We start from the raw sequence: 21,502 nt of genomic DNA, 5'->3' as shown, positions 1-21,502 counted from the left end.
GTGAATTACAAGAAGATATAATAATCTATTTATATCACATCCTAACTACATCTATTCCAAATAAAGCCTAAAGTCATCTGAAATAGATGTCCAAGCCTGAACACCTCCTTCCAAACCAAACCCTAAACAGTAGGATACTAGCCCTAACTAGGTGTACATTATCCTTGGTGTCAACAGTGGAGAAAGGGGGCACAGTATTCTTTAAGTTACTTCCTGCTGAAATGGGATGACAATAGTCTCATGGGGTCCTGTAGAAAGAAAATGTTAGAGTAGTGAAAGTCTTGAGTGGATTATCTGCAACACATGTATCCAGTCCGTGTTTGGTGGGAAATGCTTGATTGAAGGTTTTGGTTGAAGTCCTTATCTTGATTGAGGTCCTTGTGCTGACTGAAGTCAGTACCTGAAGCTCCAGCCAGAGTCTTAGTTCAAATGAATCAAGTCGGATCCAGTGAACTCGATGAGGTGGGGCCCGTTTTCTTTCCAGAGAGTTCAAGGATTGCTGTTAGGAAGTTCTTCATTAGCTGTGGGTAACTTAAACATTAATGTTAGCAGAGAAATTTTAACTTTTATACGTATGCATACTGGGAAAGACAACAATAGGGAAAATAACAATTCTGAGGGAATTTATACTTTCAGAGAAAGACCAGAGAATAGACAAATGACAGTCCCCAATTTTTTTCTTATTCTGAATTACATCAATTGGCTTCTTGATATAATACAGAAACTCTGAATTTTATTTTAACAATATGTTTGGATTTAGAGGAGGAAAGCCAAATCCAACTCTAAAGCTAGCATTGGTTTAATTGAATAGGGACTAGGAAGTAAAGAGGAATAGATTTCATTGAGAGACAGCTGTAGAGTTTACCATATGGCAAATTCCTTTTGTTTGATGGTTATAGCTACCTTCTCTTCTTTAAGCGACCACCCATGCAGTGTCTTTTTGCTTTCTGGAGATGAGTTTTCCTGTGACGATAAAGACAAAAACCTTTCCTTTCCTTTGTGAGGTTTCTATACAGTTTATGAGATACACCTTGGTGGATGACCTGTCATTTCTCCTCATCCAGAGGTTTTTCTTTTTCAACTTGGATCTTGATCAACTTTGATGGAATCCAAAGCTTTTCTCCTGTGGAAACAAAGGTGAAACCACTTCCCCAGTGTAACACATGTCCTGGTTCCCATACTGAGGCCAATGCATCTGTGGGTGCATCTTCTGATTTAGTTCACAAGTTTTTTCTGTTGTCCAGTGTCTTTCTGTACCAGATACAGCCGTTTACAAAGTGGAGTCAGAAATAGGTTGATAAACGGTAGTTAATTTGGGGAAAGTACTCATGCAAGGGAGCCAGTGACCAGTTTTGCACCAGAACAGGACAGACCCTGAAATGCTTCTCAGTCAGCTCAGCCAAGCAAAGAGAGCTAAAAGATGCCTCTCTCCTTCTTAACCATTGCTATGTAACCGTGGCCACACCCTCTTAGAGCAGGCATGGTCAGCGGTACCTCTTAATCACGGTTTCTCCCTACAGGTGGTGACTACACAGGTGGTGATGGTGGTGGTGACTACACAGGTGGTGGTGATGGTGACTACACAGGTGGTGATGGTGGTGGTGACTACACAGGTGGTGGTGATGGTGGTGACCACACAGGTGGTGGTGATGGTGGTGACTACACAGGTGGTGGTGATGGTGGTGACTACACAGGTGGTGATGGTGACTACATAGGTGGTGATGGTGACTACACAGGTGGTGGTGATGGTGACTACACAGGTGGTGATGGTGGTGACTACACAGGTGGTGATGGTGACTACACAGGTGGTGGTGATGGTGACTACACAGGTGGTGATGGTGGTGACTACACAGGTGGTGATGGTGACTACACAGGTGGTGATGGTGGTGACTACACAGGTGGTGATGGTGACTACACAGGTGGTGGTGATGGTGGTGACTACACAGGTGGTGGTGATGGTGACTACACAGGTGGTGATGGTGGTGACTACACAGGTGGTGATGGTGACTACACAGGTGGTGGTGATGGTGGTGACCACACAGGTGGTGGTGATGGTGGTGACTACACAGGTGGTGATGGTGACTACATAGGTGGTGATGGTGACTACACAGGTGGTGGTGATGGTGACTACACAGGTGGTGGTGATGGTGGTGACTACACAGGTGGTGATGGTGACTACACAGGTGGTGGTGATGGTGGTGACTACACAGGTGGTGGTGATGGTGATTACACAGGTGGTGGTGATGGTGGTGACTACACAGGTGGTGGTGATGGTGGTGACTACACAGTTGATGATGATGGTGACTACACAGGTGGTGGTGATGGTGGTGACTACACAGGTGGTGGTGATAGTGGTGATTGCAGACATATCAATGACTGTAGTGGTGAGTACACAAACTATGAGGCAACTTAAAGGAACATTTTGTCTCAGAGTTTATGCTGTTGTGGCTCTGCCATGTTGGGGAGGGTTGGTAGAGGTCACGGTTGGATTGTGGGGCTCGCCTTCTTTCCTCCTGATAGACTGTGAAGCAAGGGGAAGTGTGACCCAAATACAAATCTTCAGCCCCCTCCTAAGGTTTCATCTCTAAACCTCCCAAAATCGCACCATCATCTGGTGACCAAGCACATGATTTCTATGTTAAATTTCACATTCAAGCCACAGCAAACAGCCTGCATGTTCATATATATCTTATGTATATGTGTCTTATACTCACAAGAGCAATTGAGGCTCCCTCTTCAGATGACACCACTGTGAATCAAGTTGACATAAGACTAGCCAGGACACACACACACACACACACACACACACACACACACACACACACACACACTAATTATATGTGTATCTGTGTACATGTGCACATCATTGCAGGTGCCCATGGAAGCTACAGGTTTCAGATTCCCTAAACCCAGAGTCACAGGCACAGCCCTCCCTCTCTCCCCCTCCTCTCCTCTTCCTCTCCATGTTCTCATTCTCCCCATCCTCATCCCTCCTCATCCTCCTCTTCTTCTTTCCTTTCTGCTTCTCCTTTTTTCAGTTGAGAAACTGTCTCTCCACGATCGGGCTGCAGGTCAGCCTGTGGGGCCCTTTCCTAATTAGCGATTGAGGGGGGAACATCCAGCTCATTGTGGGTCGTGCCACCCCTGAGCTGGTGGTGGTCTGGGTTCTATAAAGGAGCAGGCTGAAAAAGCCATTGGAGAAAGTCAGTGAGCATCTCTCCATAGCCTCTGCAACAGCTCCTGCCCTGTGTGGATTCCCCCAACTTTCTTCAATGATGAACAGTGATATGGAAGTGGAAGCCAAAATAACCTTTTCCTCCCCAACTTGCATTTTGGAAATGGATTTTCATCACAGAAATAGTAACCCAAACTAAGGAAATATATGATCTTAATATTAGCCACCCTGCTGTTCCATGAGATTTCAACCCCACAGCAATCATTTTGATCCCAGGAGAAACACTAGTTGGTTCTGTGCACTGTCTTCTTCAATGGTTCCTGAGCCAGAGTTCCCCAGAGGAACTGGGGAAGGCTGCAGTGAAGCTGTGTCCTCTGTGGCCACCTGCACAAGACCTGCACAGGGTCAAGCCAGCCAGCACTCTCGCCTGGCCCCACCAAGCTGGATCTCCTGAGACTTGATGGTTGCAGGGAGGAGAGTCCACTTGCTTCAGAGATATGTTCGGAGGGTGCCCAGGTTCTAGTGGAGGGCTCTGTACCCTGGAGGCCGACCATGCTCTAGGGACGGCCCTGTGCCCATATGCATCTAGAAAGCACATAATAGATTCAGTGGATTGTTTTTTAAATAGGGTGGTCACAGTGAGGAGAAGTCTGAGAGGAGTTGTAGAGTAGTATGGGGGTGCATTATGTTTGAGATCCTCAAAGACTAAATTAAAATATAATTAAATAAATGACCATAATGATATTTTAAGTTGGCCCCTGAGAAGGTGTTAAAGTCTGGGTTTAGTTCCCAGCACCCACATGGCAGCTCACAGCTCCTGTAACTCCAGTTCCAGGGGGTCCTTTTGGCCTCTCTGAACACTGCACCCCTTAGAGAGAAAGCCCTGGGAAGATAAAAAGCATAGACATCAGGAGCCCTTTGTGAAGACTGTGTGAAGTGACATGACTCCTCCAGTTGGCTTCCATCCAGCTTTGTCACACTGCTTTACATGGGGTCAAGCTATGCTTAATTTTTCTGGTCAGACAACTTAACAGCAGTTCATGCCTTTCCCCCCTCTCTTTTCACAGGCTGCAGTGGTGTGCACAGATGGGGGATGACCACACTCCCCACACTGGGACAAAGTCTTAAAGGTAAGTTAGCATACTGGGCTGAACAGGGTGCTTTGGGGAGAGCTCTCATATCCCAACAGCCGAGCCTCACACTTTGTGGGACTGGGCTACAGGCAGAGCGATGGTATGTACATTCCCTGGTTCCTGCTCCAGGACATTTCCTTTGTGTTCTGAAATTGCTGTGCAACCTCAGTCAAGATACATAACCTCTCTGATCTTCATTTCCCTCAAGCGTGGGCTTCAGAGACCAATGTGCATATGTATCTTCTGATATAAGCAATCCTCCCCCATATTCTGAAGTCTTAATACAAATTCTCTTTTCTAGCCCTCCAACCCTTGTTTTCAAGATAGTAATAGGGACATTAGGATGTGTTCTTCTGCTCTGTAATCCCGGAATGCCATGATCAAACCTGGTCATTGGATGTGAGCTTGTTTTGGGTCTGTATAATCCAGCTTCGACTGTAAAAAATATCAGAGTCCATCAATTTATGAAGAGAAGAGATTCGTTCTGGCTTATATTGCTAGGGATCTCCGTCTGTGGTTGGCTACCCCAAGGCGAGTGGAGCATCATTGTCCCTCTGCTTTCTGACTGCAGATGGGAAGGACCTCTTGTTACCTCCATGTGGGGTATTTTGTCACAGCTCCAAGAGAAGTAACTAACAAAGGCAGGGACCCGAAACTTACCTAAAATATGATATTTGTATTAAATCACTGAGGTTGTCATACAAGGACACTGTGTTTTGATCACACTCACCTCGTTTCCGTTCTGTCTCCTCCCAGAACCGCCCTCACCCCTGCCTCCCAGATCTTTGCCCTCCTTTAAAAGTGATTTAAATTTTTATTAACACCCAAATTCCCTTTCCTCCAGCACCTCCTTCATCTTCATGACCACTTTTCCCTCCTAACTTTATCTTCTCTCTATTTTTCCTTTTATTTTTATTTAAAAGTAACTAAAAATTAAAATATAATTACAACATTTTCCCCCTTCTCCTTCCTCCCTTCAAGCTTTCCCATGTCCCCATGCCACCACCTTTCACATTTCTGACCTTTTTCTTTAATTGTTCTTGTGTTACACATATACACACAACCTCTGTAAACATACCAGCACAGGGACATATACACACAAAAGCTCCTAACATACAACACACATATATGTACACAGCACACATGCACACACATAACCCCCATATACACACCTACTCATATTTACACATACACACATACACAAATACAGCCCCCAAAATACCAACACCACATACACACAAACACTTAGAAACCACTCCCACATCCACACATACCCCCTCTACACACATGTGCACACAAATCCACATAAACCTACATGCTTGTCATACACACACACACACACACACACACACACACACACACACACACACAGGCACACACACACACACCCATCACATACCAACACACACATATAAACATATACACCCTTATATCCACCCCATACACACATACACACACACATGCAACCTTCCCAGTCTATTTAGATCTACTTGTATGAATATGATTTCAGGACTGACCATTTGGCATGGGATAACACATTGGGGCTTTTCCCCTGGTGTGGGGTCTGTGAGGTCCCCCCTTCCGCATTAGCGTGCCCACTGGTCTCATCCTTGTTCAGTCATGCTCAGGCAGCTGTACTGCTGAGGTGTCATGGGTGAAGTGTCTCTGTCACTTCCTGGAGACAGGATCTCCCATCAGACTTCCCAGTCCACGGGCTCTTGCGTTCTTTCCGCTCTGTCTTCTTCCGCGTTTCCGGAGCTTTAGGCTTAGGAGCTGTGGTGTATGTAGACGTATCCGCAGGGACCAGGCTCCTCTTCGTGTTCAGTTAGTTATCCCTGCATTTTGACCTACTGTGCTGTGGTTTTCTGCGATGGTCTTCCTCTGCTTCAAAGAGACACTTCTTGATGAGAAGTGAGAACTACACTGATCTATGGGTATAAGGATACTTTTCCAATGATGTTAGAGATTACGCTGGTTTAGTAAAGTCGCAGTAACAGGCTCTCCTTTAAGATCCATGACGTCACTAGCCCTGGGTAGTTGGCTGGTTTCCAGGCACGAGTTTCCCTCCTGGTTAGTGCGCCTTAAGTCCAATTAGACGGCCGGCCGTTGGTTGCCTCTGAGATACGAGTGCCACTGATGCACCTCTAGGGACATCTTGCAGTTGGGGAGCGTTGTCAGCTCAGGTGGGACAACTTTATTTCATATGTGTGTAAATGACATAAATACACACATGCACACATACTTACATGTATTATATATAATTTTAGGTAAATATAAAATAATGATTCTTTATGGCATTTCCAAAAGGCCTTAGCGCTCCTTATCCGTCCTCTCTACCCAGCCTTCCTAATGAAAGCCTTCATTTTTCCCACCCCCCCTCTCAGGTACCCATCCCCTGTGGCCCATTTTTACTGTCCTGGAATTCCAGGATCTGTGCTCACATCTGAGGATGTGGAGCTAGGAACTGAGCATCTTTGCGTGTGCATGGGTGTGGGCCCATTGCTGGGTGTGGGAGAGCCAGGGTTTTTTAAATTGCTCTCTCTCTCTCCTTCCCTCCCTCTCTCTCTCTCCCTATCTTTCTCTCTCCCTCTCCCTCCCCCTTGAATTTGATCAAGTAGCTATTGCTTTTACTGTGGTAAACTTTAACTCATCAAAACTTACAATCTTGTGAGATTTTTAGTTACTCACGTGTGCATATGCATGTGGACACGTGTGGCCCTCCTCATGTGCAGTCAGAGGGCACCCAGGAGAGCAGGTTCTCCGCCTCCACCACATGGGCCTGGGGTTGGATCTGGGTAATGAGGTTTGGGGGAAACACATTTACCAGCTGAGACATTTATTTATTTATTTATTTATTTATGATTTAATTAAAAATTTTTTTGACAAATTTCTCATATCCAAACAATTAAGTGTGATAATCTCCACCCCCATTTTCCCTTAATACATCCTCCCAACATATGTTCTCTCCTTTTAAAAATAACCCTCTAGGTACAGTGAGGGTCTCAGGTAAACCAACCTGGCCTTGCAGTCACTATGCAGCCAATTTTTTTTTTTTTAAATTTAGGTTAGAAACAAAATTCATTTATGTGTAAATCCCAGTTCCCTCTCCCTTCCCTCCTTCCCTGTTCCCCACCAACTCCCTATCCTATCCCTTTTCTGCTCCCCAGGGAGGGTGAGGCCTCCCATGGGGGATCTTAAAAATCTGTCATATCATTTGGAGCAGGGCCTAGACCCTCCCCCATGTGTCTAGGCTGAGAGAGTATCACTCTATGTGGAGGGGACTCCCAAAGTCCATTCATATACTAGGGATAAATACTGATCCACTACCAGAGGCCTCATTCAGGGGGTCTGGAACAGTCCTATTCTGGTTTCCCAGCTATCTGTCTGGGATACATGAGCAACCCTTTGTGCAGGTCAGCTGTTTCTGTGGGTTTCCTCAGCCTGGTCTTGACCCCTTTGCTCATCACTCCTCCCTCTCTGCAACTGGGTCCCTGGGTTCAGCTCAGTGTTTAGCTATGGGTGTCTGCTTCTGCTTCCATTAGCTACTGGGTGAAGGCTCTAGGATGACATATAAGGTAGTCATCAACCTCATTATCAGGGAAGGGTATTTAAGGTAGCCTCTCCACTATTGCTTACAATGTTAGTTGGGGTCAACCTTGTAGATCTTTGGACATTTCCCTAGTGCCAGATTTCTCTTTAAACCTGAAACGGCTCCCTCTATTATGGTATCTCTTTTCTTGTTCTTCTCTATTCTTCCCCTGATTCAATCTTCCTGCTCACTCTTGTCCTCCTCTCCCCTCCTCTTCTTCCCTTCTCTTTCTTCTAACTCCTCCCCTCCCCCCATGCTCCCAATTAGCTCAGGAGATCTTGTCTGTAGGGAGAGAACTCTAAGCACCTGTGTTGCTGACTACGCCCATTTGGGGGTGTCCACAGGTGCATAAGGGGTGTGTGGGGATAAAGATCTGAGGGAGGGGCACTTGGCTCTCTCACCGGGTTCCTGGGTTCCCGGGCCAGGTCTTGGAGAACTGCTGAGATGTATGGTTACCTTCCTTTACACTTGTCCCTTTCCCCTTCTCCGGGGGACCATGTATGTCTCTCTTAGGTTCCTCCTTGTTTCCTAGCTTCTTTGGTACTGTGGATTGTAGGCTTCTACTCCTTTGCTCTAGGTCTAAAATCTATATATGAGTGAGTACATACCATATTTGACTTCTTGTGACTGGGTTACCTCACTCAGGATTACAGCCAAATTTTAAAATTTAATTTTGGAAAGCTCCTATCTTCACCATACAAGCATTGGATTGGCAGGGGTGAGGGATCATACCCTCCTCTCATTTATTTTTCTTCTAGGAATTGTTTATGTCCTTTTAAAAAAGACTCACCACCTGTTTCTTACAGGACTTTAAAAAAGGGATCTGTTGAAGCTAGGAGTATTGAAGCTGTTCAGATGAAACAGTGGGGGAAGGAGGCCAGCCTAGCAGCAGGACAGCATATACAAAGGTCCTGGGGGCACAGAGACTTTTGCTTTTAGGTCAGGGCAGGATGTGAGCTGGGGAGGTTGGCAGGCATCCAGCTGCCCAGGACAGGATTCTTATTCTGGTTTTGGAAGGACTTGAAGTTTGAGAGGTTTAAATAGAGGGTCCCAAAAGAAAAAAAAATTATAGATGGTCCCCAAAGTGTGCGATGTGATCATTGCGGAGAAAGAGGAAGCTGGCGAGAGATCTGAGGCCCCCATGCGTGGGTGGGGAACACTGAGCAGACTATGGAAGTTGGCTCTCAGGCAGTGTGGCAAAGACACAAGTGAGAAATGGAAGAGCAGCCATAGTCTGTCTTTGAGGGTTAGGGCACTTCACAGGGGTCTCACTCTCCCATTTGATGTCTTCATCATCATCACTTTTTAATGCTTTTTATCAGCACAAAGAATCATACATAATAATAGGTTTTCTTATGCCATTTTCTTGTATGTATAGTCACCCCTACTGCCTGGCTTTGTGTCCCACCCTCTACTTCCACTGATCTCTCTCTTCCAACCTAAAAATATTGGTAGTATTCCTATACACATGATGCAGATGCTGAGAAAGAAATCAGGGCACAAAACCCACTCACAATAGCTCCAAACCAAACCAAATCAAACAGAGCATACACAAGTGCACAGACACATACCCATTTGCACACACATACACATAAACACACACACTACACACACATGCACACATATGCACACACAGACATATACATACACACATGCACATAATACATGCACACAGAGACATACAATGTAGAGGGACACACACACACACACACACACACACACACACACACACACACACACACAGAGGCCCATACACACATGCACACATGCACACAGACAGACCAGACAGACATACATACACACACTCATGCCAAAATCCCCACCTGGGGATAAACCTAACCAACAAAGGAACAGCCTTCCTAGACAGTTACAAAACACTGAAGGAGGGCTGGGTGGTGGTGGCGCACTCCTTTAATCCCAGCACCCAGGAGGCAGAGGCAGGCAGAACTCTGTGAGTTTGAGGCCAGCTTGGTCTACAGGAGCTAGTTCCAGGATAGTTAGGGCTACACAGAGAAACCCTGTCTTGAAAACAAAACAAAACAAAACAAAACGAACAAACAAAAAACACCGAAGGAGCAATGTGGAATTGACTCAGAGCGGCCGTTCTCCTGAACACAATCCACATAGTCAATGCAATCCCCACCAAAACACCAACACTGTTCTTCACAGAAATAGAATGAAAATCCTAAAATTCATGCAGAAGCACGACAGGCCCCAGAGAGGCAAAGGCAAACCTAAGTAGAGGACAGTGCTATGCCGCATTACCCCACAGAGCTGCACTGCGCGGCGCAAGAGCTGGTTCACACCTATATTTGCAACCATTCCATCCACCACTCATGTCAGTATCGCTTTCAAAGCCTACCCAGAATTCCACGCTCTTCCTGTTTCTGCTTGGATTATACTGAACACGCCACTCACAGGCACAGGACAATCACTCCACTCTTGGCCATCTTGCTTCCGAATCTCTGAAGCTCATGGCTCTGGCAGTGGCTGAAAAGGGTTTTTTTTTTTTTTTTTTTTAACAATTGTCGCCATGCTTCTTCTACCCAGACCCTTGCCACGGCTCCCATCACTCAGCTGATTAGAGCTGACCTCTCCTGTTGCTGTGACCTCATACCCAGCGAGGAGCAACCTGAGGGAGGGAGAATTGATTTTGGCTCCTAGCTTGAAGAGGTACAGTCTGTTAATGCAGGGAAAGGTGTGGTGGCAGCTGATCACATCACAGCTGTGGTAAGGAAGTGGAATGAGAGGGGTGACGACACTTATTGCACTGTACCTTGGCTCTGTCTAGGTCCCCAGCTGATGAGGTGCTGACCTGCTTCATGCAGAGACGAGTCTCCCAGGTGACTCTAAATTCAGGCAAACCGACAATGAAGATGAATCACCACACTCATTTATACATAAAACATCAGAATCATGCAATCAATGACTTAGGGGGACCTCTGTGATCTGACTGTGGGTCTCCTCTGCCCTCCCCACTCCTCTTCCCTTCACTCATTCTGGCCTCAAATTTGCACCGACTTTCTTGCTACCTGTAGGATCAGGAATAGTTCTGATGCAGGGCCTTTGCATTTATTATTTTTACTTATATGTCTCTGTGACTAATCTTTAAAAGAAATATTACTGTATTATCTATATATCTATCATCATAATCACTTATCTATCTATCCATCTTTCATCTATCTGTCTCTATAGCTTTCTGTCTGTCTATCTTTATTCGTATATACACACATGAAGCTAAGTGGACAATGTGAAGGGAGTCTGTTCTCTCCTTTTACCATGTGGTCTTGGGGATTGAACTTAAATCATCAGGACTGGCTCAAGCACTTTTACTCCCTGAGCCCTCTTGCTGGCCCAAGCTCCATAACTCTCTTTTATTCCTGTTAGGATTTTGCTAAATGTCATAGTCTGAAGAAAGTCTGTATGGGATTCCTTCTAAAAACTTATGCCTCTCCCACCTCCCAATTCTCTCCTCTCCAGGTCTCTTCATTTTTAACTTGATCTTTACTCACCATCTGACATGCTATGAAGTGACATGATGCATTTACCACAGACTCAGGAAGTCAAAATATCTTCCACATCAGATTCACATGGTTATATGAGCTTGGTTTGGGGATAATTTCTTTGGCCTGAGGCCAGTGCCCTATCTGGAGTGAGAGTAGAGGTTTATTTGTATCTCTTCAGAAAGCCACACAACATAAACTCACCTTGACATTACACTCCTGGGCCCATAAGTTGGGCAACGTCTTTGGGCAGTGGGGACACCTTTCCTTGATGGCATTTGCAGGCAGAGTTCTTTAATCTTGTCCTCCATCCCAGTGTTGCTTTTCTGCTTGGTGGTGTCTGTTGACGGTTTCCACTATTATTTAAAAATCTGAATCATGGCTTTCAGTGTCTTTCCTCTCAACATGTCCATTTTTATAGCCCCACCCACTATGGAACTTCAGCTTTGTTCACTGGATTGTGCTTCAGATTCCCGTCTCCTGAGTTGGCTTTGTTTTCCATGTTGCACTTCTCTCTCCATCCAGGGCACATTTCCTCATTTCGTTCCTCTGCTTGCTGGCACAACCTTTGAGGTCATGGATCATTTTGTTAGTGCAGTTTCAGGATCCTCACTCACGTCAGCATTGATGGGCTGGGTAAGCCCAGGAGTCATAGTCTTCAGAGGAATCATGTTACCTGGCTTCTTTCCATCCCCAGGTTTCTGTTGTCATTCATTCTTGTGCTTGTTTGGATGTCTTTTCTGTTTTCATTTGAGACGGCTACTCTTGAGGACTCATTCTAGGGACAAATGTGCTTGTCTCTAGGCTGTTCTTATAAAGACCAGTTATTCCATTCATTTACCTTCATCACATCTACAAGACCACTTTCTGGAGAAGATCACCCTGACAGGCAGTAGACTGGGCGTGGCTCCTCCATTCCTTTACACGACTCCTTGGAAGCCCCACTCCATTGCTTTAAACATGCTCTTCTTTCCATGCAGGTGTGAACGAGTGTGAAGACACTACCACGTGCCCAGCTTATGCCACTTGCACTGACACCATTGACAGTTATTACTGTACCTGTAAACGAGGCTTCAAGTCTAGCAATGGACAAACCAACTTTAAGGGCCCAGGAGTGGTGTGTGAAGGTGAGTTTATGTTGTGTGACTTTCTGGGGCAGTATGAATGAACATCTACTCTCACCCCATGTAGAAAACTGGCCACAGGCCAAAGAAATGATCCCCATATCTTGCTCAGGCAGCTCAATTGTTTATTGCTCATATAACCATGGGTAGGACCTTTCGAGTCTGTTGTGGAAGGTGTTTTGACTTCCTGAGTCTTGGGAGCCTCCTCCTCCCTTAGTTCAGAATAAGTCACTACACAAGTGTTGACATTCTGTCAAAGCCTTCCAGTGTTTGATAGGCCAGGCTCATGCTGGCTGGGTACTGGGTATGATTACTCCCTGCCATTCCTACCACATGCCCCAAATTCCTCCTTTCCCAGGTACCCTTCCTGTGTATCTATACATTAGTAATAGTACATATCTAAATATGCACAAAGCTTTCCCTCCCTCACACCCTCTTTTCTTCCATCCATCCACCCACCCACCCATCTACCCATCCACCCATGCACCCATCCATCCATCCATCCATCCATCCATCCACTCATCCATCCATCCACCCATCCATCCATCCACCCATCTACCCATCCACCCATCTAACCATCCATCTACCCATCCGCCCATCCATCCATCCAGCCACCCATCCACCCATCTACCCATCCACCCATCCATCCACCCATCTACCCATCCACCCATCCACCCACCCATCTACCCATCCACCCATCCACCCACCCATCGACCCATCCACCCATCCATCCATCCATCCATTCACCCATCCACCCATCTACCCATCCACTCATCCATCCACCCATCCATCCACCCATCTATTCATCCATCCATCCATCCATCCATCCATCCATCCATCCACCCATCTACACATCCATCCACCCATCTACCCATCCACCCATCCATCCACCCATCTATCCATCCATCCATCCAGCCACCCATCCACCCATCCATCCACCCATCTCCCCATCCACCCATCCACCCACCCATCTACCCATCCACCCATCCATCCATCCAACCATTCACCCATCCACCCATCTACCCATCCACCCATCCATCCACCCATCCATCCACCCATCTATCCATCCATCCATCCATCCATCCATCCATCCATCCATCCACCCATCTATCCATCCATCCATCCATCCATCCATCCATCCATCCACCCATCTATCCATCCATCCACCCATCTACCCATCCACCCATCTAACCACCCATCTACCCATCCGCCCATCCATCCATCCAGCCACCCATCCACCCATCTACCCATCCACCCATCCATCCACCCATCTACCCATCCACCCATCCACCCACCCATCTACCCATCCACCCATCCACCCACCCATCGACCCATCCACCCATCCATCCATCCATCCATTCACCCATCCACCCATCTACCCATCCACTCATCCATCCACCCATCCATCCACCCATCTATTCATCCATCCATCCATCCATCCATCCATCCATCCATCCACCCATCTACACATCCATCCACCCATCTACCCATCCACCCATCCATCCACCCATCTATCCATCCATCCATCCAGCCACCCATCCACCCATCCATCCACCCATCTCCCCATCCACCCATCCACCCACCCATCTACCCATCCACCCATCCATCCATCCAACCATTCACCCATCCACCCATCTACCCATCCACCCATCCATCCACCCATCCATCCACCCATCTATCCATCCATCCATCCATCCATCCATCCATCCATCCATCCATCCACCCATCTATCCATCCATCCATCCATCCATCCATCCATCCATCCACCCATCTATCCATCCATCCACCCATCTACCCATCCACCCATCCATCCACCCATCTATCCATCCATCCATCCATCTATCCATCCATCCATCCACCCATCTACCCATCCACCCATCCATCCACCCATCTATCCATCCATCCATCCATCCATCCATCTATCCATCCATCCATCCACCCATCTACCCATCCACCCATCCATCCACCCATCTATCGATCCATCCATCCATCCATCCATCCATCCATCCACCCACCCATCTACCCATCCACCCATCTACCCATCCATCCATCCATCCATCCATCCACCCACCCATCCACTCATTATCCATCCATCCATCCATCCACCCATCCATCCACCCATCTATCCATCCATCCACCCATCTATCCATCCACCCATCTATCCATCCATCCATCCATCTATCCATCCATCCATCCACCCATCTACCCATCCACCCATCCATCTACCCATCCACCCATCCATCCACCCATCTACCCATCCACCCATCCATCTACCCATCCACCCATCCATCCACCCATCTACCCATCCACCCATCCATCTACCCATCCACCCATCCATCCACCCATCTACCCATCCACCCATCCACCCACCCATCTACCCATCCACCCATCCATCCATCCATCCATCCATCCATCCATCCATCCATCCATCCATCCACCCATCCACCCATCCACCCATCCATCCACCCATCCATCCACCCATCTATCCATCCATCCATCCATCCATCCACCCATCTACCCATCCATCCATCCATCCATCCATCCATCCATCCATCCATCCATCCACCCATCTACCCACCCATCCACCCATCTACCCATCCACCCATCCATCCACCCATTTACCCATCCACCCACCCATCTACCCATCCACCCATCCATCCATCCATCTACCCATCCACCCATCCATCCACCCATCTATCCATCCATCCATCCATCTATCCATCCATCCATCCACCCATCTACCCATCCATCCATCCATCCATCCACCCATCCATCCACCCACCCATCTACCCATCCACCCATCCATCCACCCATCTACCCATCCATCCATCCATCCATCCACCCATCTACCCATCCACCCATCCATCCACCCATCTATCCATCCATCCATCCACCCATCCATCCATCCATCCATCCATCCATCCACCCATCTACGCATCCACCTATCCATCCACCCATCTACCCATCCATCCACCCACCCATCCACTCATCCATCCATCCATCCACCCATCTATCCATCCATCCATCCATCCATCCATCCATCCATTATGCCCATCAATTCATATATCTGTCCATACATAGGAAAGCCATACATACTCCCCTCCCTCCTTACCCCACACACTCTCTTCTTCTTTCTTCTCTTTCTAGTCACCTGTCCACCCATCTGCCCACACACAGGGATACCTGTCTCCACACACCCCTGTCTCCTTCCCTCCATCCAGTTTTTTTTTCCCTGACTCCCAGTTCACAGACAGCTGTGCTTCAAGACTGAGTATCTCAAGAGGACAAGGTGTGGTGTTTGACTTAGCAACCCATTTTTATGAACTGGGAACCCAAGTTTAAGACTGCTCATATCTAAATAGAGCGACCCCAGATCATACCAAAGTCACCAAATGATGAGTGCATAAAAGGAGGTTCAACCATTATTTGTAGGGCAAGAGCAGTTTGTCACTCCAGCCTTGTTCTTTGCTCAGATATAGATGAATGTCTTCAAAGTAGCTCACCCTGTGGTCCTAACTCAGTCTGCAAGAATCTCCTGGGGCGAGCTCAGTGCAGCTGTCTTAGTGGCTACTCTCCTCCCATGGGGCAGAGCTGGATCCTGGGGAGCTCGGATCATTTTCTCTGCACAGGTAATGTTTTCAAGCCCTCTGCCATGGGTTTTCAGTGGTTAGCACATGGTCTCTTCACTCACTCTCTTCCTCTGCCCTACAGACATTGATGAGTGTCTGACGATTGGGATCTGCCCTAGTTATTCCAACTGTACTAACACAATAGGAAGCTACAACTGCACTTGCCAACCCGGCTTCATCTGGCATAACCTCGTTTGTGAAGGTTTGTGGAACCTGGTCCTTGTCACTTCTTATATGGTTTGTTTGGGCTGAGGACAGAACCCAGGGCTTTGCACCTGCCAGGCTGGGCCACTCAGCTACACCCTGTTCTTTTTAAATTTAACCATTTACAGATCCTTCTGCCAAATCCTTTTTTTTTCTTTCCAACAAATTTCTCCCCTTCTTTGATGCCTTTGTTATTGCCCTGCTGTGCTTGATTGCGTTTGATGTAACCAAGGGAAACTTAACAGTGTCTACACCACCGAAGGGAATCTTCCTTCCTACCATCTCCAGTAACTGGAGCTGCTCAGGGAGGGGTGGGGCCTCAGGAGTAGCTGCAACTGTTGTGAGTTCATGTGCACAACAGCTTTTTCCTGGCCAGAAGATGTAGTGTTTCACAACACTCCTCCCCAATCTTCTGGCTCTCCCATTCCTTCTGCCCATTTTCCACGCACACCCCCATTCTTTACACTTGCCTGGGCCTCATTCATGTGGAAGTGCCAGTCAGTTCCAGAGAAAGAATAGAGGCAATCAACTAATCAATAGAATACTTGTGCATTCTATTGGTAAACACAGTAATAAGACAAGATGAATTCGAGGAGGTAGGGGAGTCTAGTGTCATTTCCTCATGGGAGTAGTAGAGAAACCACATGGCATATAAGTCACGCCCCAAAGTGTACTTACAGGAGGCATGAAGGACAATGGCTACTTTTGTGAATGTTGATAATTATGCTTTTAAACTCTTTACAGCATTTCTGCTTACATTCTATTGGCCAGGATTTATTCTTATTGGTATGCATAGCTGCAAGGGAGGCTGGGATAGCATGCCTCTGAGTGACCAGGAAGAAAGAGAGCACATGTGTGTTGGAGAGTCTTCATCTAGAGGGCATCTCTAGTGTATAATCCTCACTTCCCAATCCCCCACTTAAATTCTGCATTTTACCCCCAACTCACCAGATGATGATGAGTGTGTGAAACATAATGCTTGCCCAGAGCATGCAGCCTGCCACAACACTCTTGGAAGTTATCACTGTACATGTGACTCAGGACACGAATCTAGTGGTGGAAGGTCAATGTTCCAGGGCCTGGAAGAATCTTGTGAAGGTAGGTGGAGGTGTTTACCAGGAACTCAAATAAAACCCACTTGAAAAGGCTGTGGTACAAAGCTTGGGCTTAGGATGAATTCAAGACCTTCAAATTTTCCTTCCTTCCCTCCCTCCCTCCATCCCCCTTCTCTCCTCCCTCCTCTCCTCCCTTCTTCCATCTTTCCTCCTTCCCTCTTCCTCCCTCCTTCCCTTCCTTCCATGAGTGTGGGCAAGTGTACATCACAGTGCATGTGTGGAGGTCAGAGAACAAGTTTTGAGAGTCAGTTCTTCGACTTCTACCTTATGTGGTCAGGTCTCTCTTGTTTCTGTGGCTGCACTACGTACCTACCGAGATTAGCTAACTCCTCTCCCTGTGCTGTACATAAGAAACACACCGAGGTTCTGGATTGCTGTCAGAAGGAGCATGTCCCACCTGACCCTGGCCTTTCTGTACACATGTCTATGTGTCTATTCTTTCTTCATCACCTCACTGCCTCAGCCAGGTTTTCAGGACCTCACAGGGCTGGATGACACACATGTCCGTGTGTGTGAGTATGAATGTGTGCATGTGTGTGGAGGTCAGAGGATAACTTCTGGTGTTGGTCCCCACCTTGCCTCCCACCTTGTTAGAGACAGGGTCTCTTTGCTGTTCACTGCAGAATCCATCAGGCTACCTAGCTTGTGGTCTTCTGAGGATTCTCCTGTCTCTGACTCTCACCTTGCTGCAGGAGTGCTGGGATTAGACCTCCAGTATGGAGGACTTGGCTTCAGGTCCTCACAATCCCACAGTCTATTAGTTACTTTTCTGTTGCTGTGAAAAAAAATACACCCTGATAAAAGTTACCTTAAGGAAGAGAGAGTTAATTTGGACTTCTGTGTCCAGAGGGATGAGTTCAGCATGGTGGGAAGGTAAGGCAAGGGGTGGGAGGCATGCCCAAGGGTGGAGAGTATGGCAGCAGAAGCAGGAAGCTGAGAGATCACAGCTCACCCACAAACATCAGGCAGAGAGAGTGAATTGGAAACAGGGTGAAGCTATGTACTCTCAAAGTCCTCCCTGCTGCAGTGACAGACTTCTTCCAGCAAGGCTTCAGCTCCTGAACCTCTCCAAACAGCACTATCAGCTGGACACCAAGTGTCCAGATGCCTGAGCCTATGGAGATTGTTCATTCCACCCCCTGGCCTCCACAGGCTTGTGACCATATCATAATGCAAAATGCATTTAGTCCTAAACAGAGTTTTATATTCTAACAATTTCCTGATTCAAATGTCATCATTTCTCATAACCCTGACTTTCTGTTTAGATGTGGATGAGTGCTCCAGGAACTCAACTCTTTGTGGTCCCACCTTAATTTGCATCAACACCCAGGGATCCTACAACTGCTCCTGCCCATCTGGATTCTCTTTGTCAACTTCCCAGGTCCCTGGTCATCAAGCAGATAAGAAGTGTATAGGTAATTTCCTCAGCTATGTGGAGGACTTGTCAGTGGCTATTAAATAGATCCCATAGTGGCTGATAGCAATGGCCATTTGTTCTTACTAACAATGGGCTAGGTTTTCTGTTTCACTTAGTGTCTTGAGGGCATGTGCCTACAGTGGCTGATAGGTCTCAATAGTCTCTGGATGGGCACTCTACTGAGACAACATTTTCCACAGTGACACTTGGCCTTCTTTGTAGCATGACTCCTGTTTTCATAATAAGGTGTGATTCCAAGAGGAAGAATGGAGAATGTGCCAGGTGTTTGAGAGTCTGGGCTTGTAGATCTCAGGAAGCCACTAACATTTAATCTTGTTGGTTGCAGTCAAGAAACAAACTAGAATCAAAAGGTAAGAACTTTGCATGTCATTTGGTTAGTTTTGGTTGTCATCTAAACACACTCTAGAATTGTCTTGGAAGAGTCTCTGTGAGGAGTCAGGCTCATCTGTGGGTATGCGCTCTAGTTTCATTTTGTTGCTGTGACAAAGCACCATGACCAAAAGCAACAAACAAAAGCTTATACTTCCAGGTCACAATAATTTATCACTGTGGAAAGGCAGAGCAGGAACTTATGTCAGGAACCTGGAGGCAAGAACCAAGGAAGAATGCTGCTTGCTAGGTCACTTTGAGGTTTTCTCACAGGTTCAAGCTTAGACAGTTTTTTTTTTTTCATAATTGAAACTGTTGTAATTTAAGAAAAGCAGTGCGAGAAAGATGCTATGCAACTGGGTTCAAGCAGTTTTTTTTTTTTTAAATCAGGGAAAGGGATCATAAAAAGGGGAAAGGAGAGTGGGGAGACCAGCCTCTGGAGACAGGAGCAGCAGGAGAGAGGAGAGAGGGAAGAGGGGGAAAGAGAGGGAAGAGAGGGAGAGAAAGGGGAAGAGAGGGAGAAAGAGGAGAACAGACAGAGAGAGGGAGAGAAAGAGAGAAGGATGGGAAGTGGGCAGGGCCCTTTTAAAAGGGAACTTAGTGAATGTGCACAGGTGGGTGCGCTTAGTGGCTGCAACTGAGGGCGTATCCTGTCAAAACCCCAAGGACAGGCCAGTACAGATGCCTGAATCCTAAGAAGAACCACCTGCCCAAGGAATATTGCCACTCATAGTGGACCTGGTTCCATCAATTAAGACAATGAGGGCAAGTCCTCACAGACATGTCTACAGACCAATCAGATGAAGACAATTAATGAAGATTTCCTTTTCGGTGTGTCTAAGCTGTGTCAAGTTGGTAATTAATGCTAAAAAGAAGAGCACATCTGTGGAGGGCTGTCATGACTATGCTAATTGATGTGATGTGATCCTCCTGCCATGGGTGGTGTCATTCCCTAGGCTAAGGTCCTGGGCTACATGAGAGTAGAGAAAGTGAGCTGAAAGTGAGCATTCATACCCTCAGCTTTTTTTGTTCTTGACCATGGATGTGACTGCCTGTTTCAAGTCCCTGCCTTGAATTTATTGCAATGATGAAATGATAAGCTTAATAATACTTTCTCCTATACATTTGTTTTTTTCAGGGTTCTTTATTACAGTAATTGGCAAAAATGCTAGGATAGGGAGTCATGTGTGTGTCCAGGAAATAGAAGGGTACATGGCAGCCATCTTCGGTGTATCTACCGTACAATGGAGCCCAGTGTACATTCTTCAGTCTTCATGAGGGAAATGCTTACTTTTTTGATTTAAAATATTCCATTTCTCACGACTTGTTGACCTTTGCTAGATGATGCTATTGTCATAAGAAACACGGAAGTGGGAAAAGTTAAAAAGATCTTAGAGTCTTTATTGGTTCCCTTAAAGACCTTCAGAATTCCTATCAAGACCAAAGGGAAATGTGAGCAGATAAGGCAATTTCTGTAGTGTGACAAATGTCTGAGAAAAGCAGCTTTGGGAGGAAGGATTTATTTTAACTAATGCTGAATAAATAGCTAGGTCATTGGCCAGCACAGTTTCATTTTCCTTTTATCTTTCTCATTTCTTTTTTGGTGTATGTGTCTCTAAGTATATATTCATATGTATATTTGTGTCCATGTGTCCATGTAGTGCATGCAGGTATATGTAAGCAGGCTAGAGGTGAACCTCCGGTGTCATTCTTCAGGATCATCCACCTTGTTTGTTTGAAGATCTCCCACCGAGCCTGGAGCTCTCTATTATTATGTGTGAGATGATCAGCTTTAATTGTCAACTTGACACAAGCTAGTATCATCTGGGGAAAAGCCCCAATGAAGGATTGTCTATATTATGTTGGCCTATGGGCATATCTATGGGAGATTGTCTTGATTACATAGTAATTGATGTGAAAAGACCCAGCCCACTGTGGGTGGCACCATTTCCTAGGCTGGGGCTTCTGAATTGCATGTAGTAAAAGCCAGCAACATACATTCATTCTCTCTCTGTTTCTGATTGTGGATAGGACTGGCTGCTTCAAGTTCCTTCCTTGACTTTCCCACAGTGATGGCCACAAGCTGGAGTTGTGAGCTAAAGTAACCCTTTTTTTCCCCCTAAACTGCTTTCTGTCAGGGTATTTTATCACAGCAACAGAAGTGAAACCAGGGCAACGGACTGCTGGGTCAAACTGAGGTCCTTATACTTGTACTGCAAGCTC

The 21,502-nt window shown here is 46.5% G+C and overlaps 1 protein-coding gene across 1 annotated transcript in view; it reads left to right on the top strand.

Moving 5' to 3' along the window:
* The first annotated feature begins 1,480 nt into the window (after positions 1–1,480).
* The window catches only part of Adgre1 (adhesion G protein-coupled receptor E1), a 90,289-nt gene continuing 70,267 nt past the window's right edge, over positions 1,481–21,502 (top strand). The window contains exons 1-7 of the mRNA XM_035445847.1: positions 1,481–1,490; positions 4,198–4,305; positions 12,381–12,527; positions 15,998–16,153; positions 16,236–16,355; positions 17,309–17,455; positions 18,738–18,887. Of these exons, the coding sequence (XP_035301738.1) occupies positions 1,481–1,490; positions 4,198–4,305; positions 12,381–12,527; positions 15,998–16,153; positions 16,236–16,355; positions 17,309–17,455; positions 18,738–18,887 (838 nt within the window). The remainder of the gene's footprint in view (positions 1,491–4,197; positions 4,306–12,380; positions 12,528–15,997; positions 16,154–16,235; positions 16,356–17,308; positions 17,456–18,737; positions 18,888–21,502) is intronic.

This window comes from Cricetulus griseus, chromosome 5 (assembly GCF_003668045.3).
Source record: "Cricetulus griseus strain 17A/GY chromosome 5, alternate assembly CriGri-PICRH-1.0, whole genome shotgun sequence".
Lineage (NCBI taxonomy): Eukaryota > Metazoa > Chordata > Mammalia > Rodentia > Cricetidae > Cricetulus > Cricetulus griseus.
The sequence above is the reverse complement of the archived record's forward strand: the minus strand, read 5'-3'. Positions and strand labels throughout refer to the sequence as shown.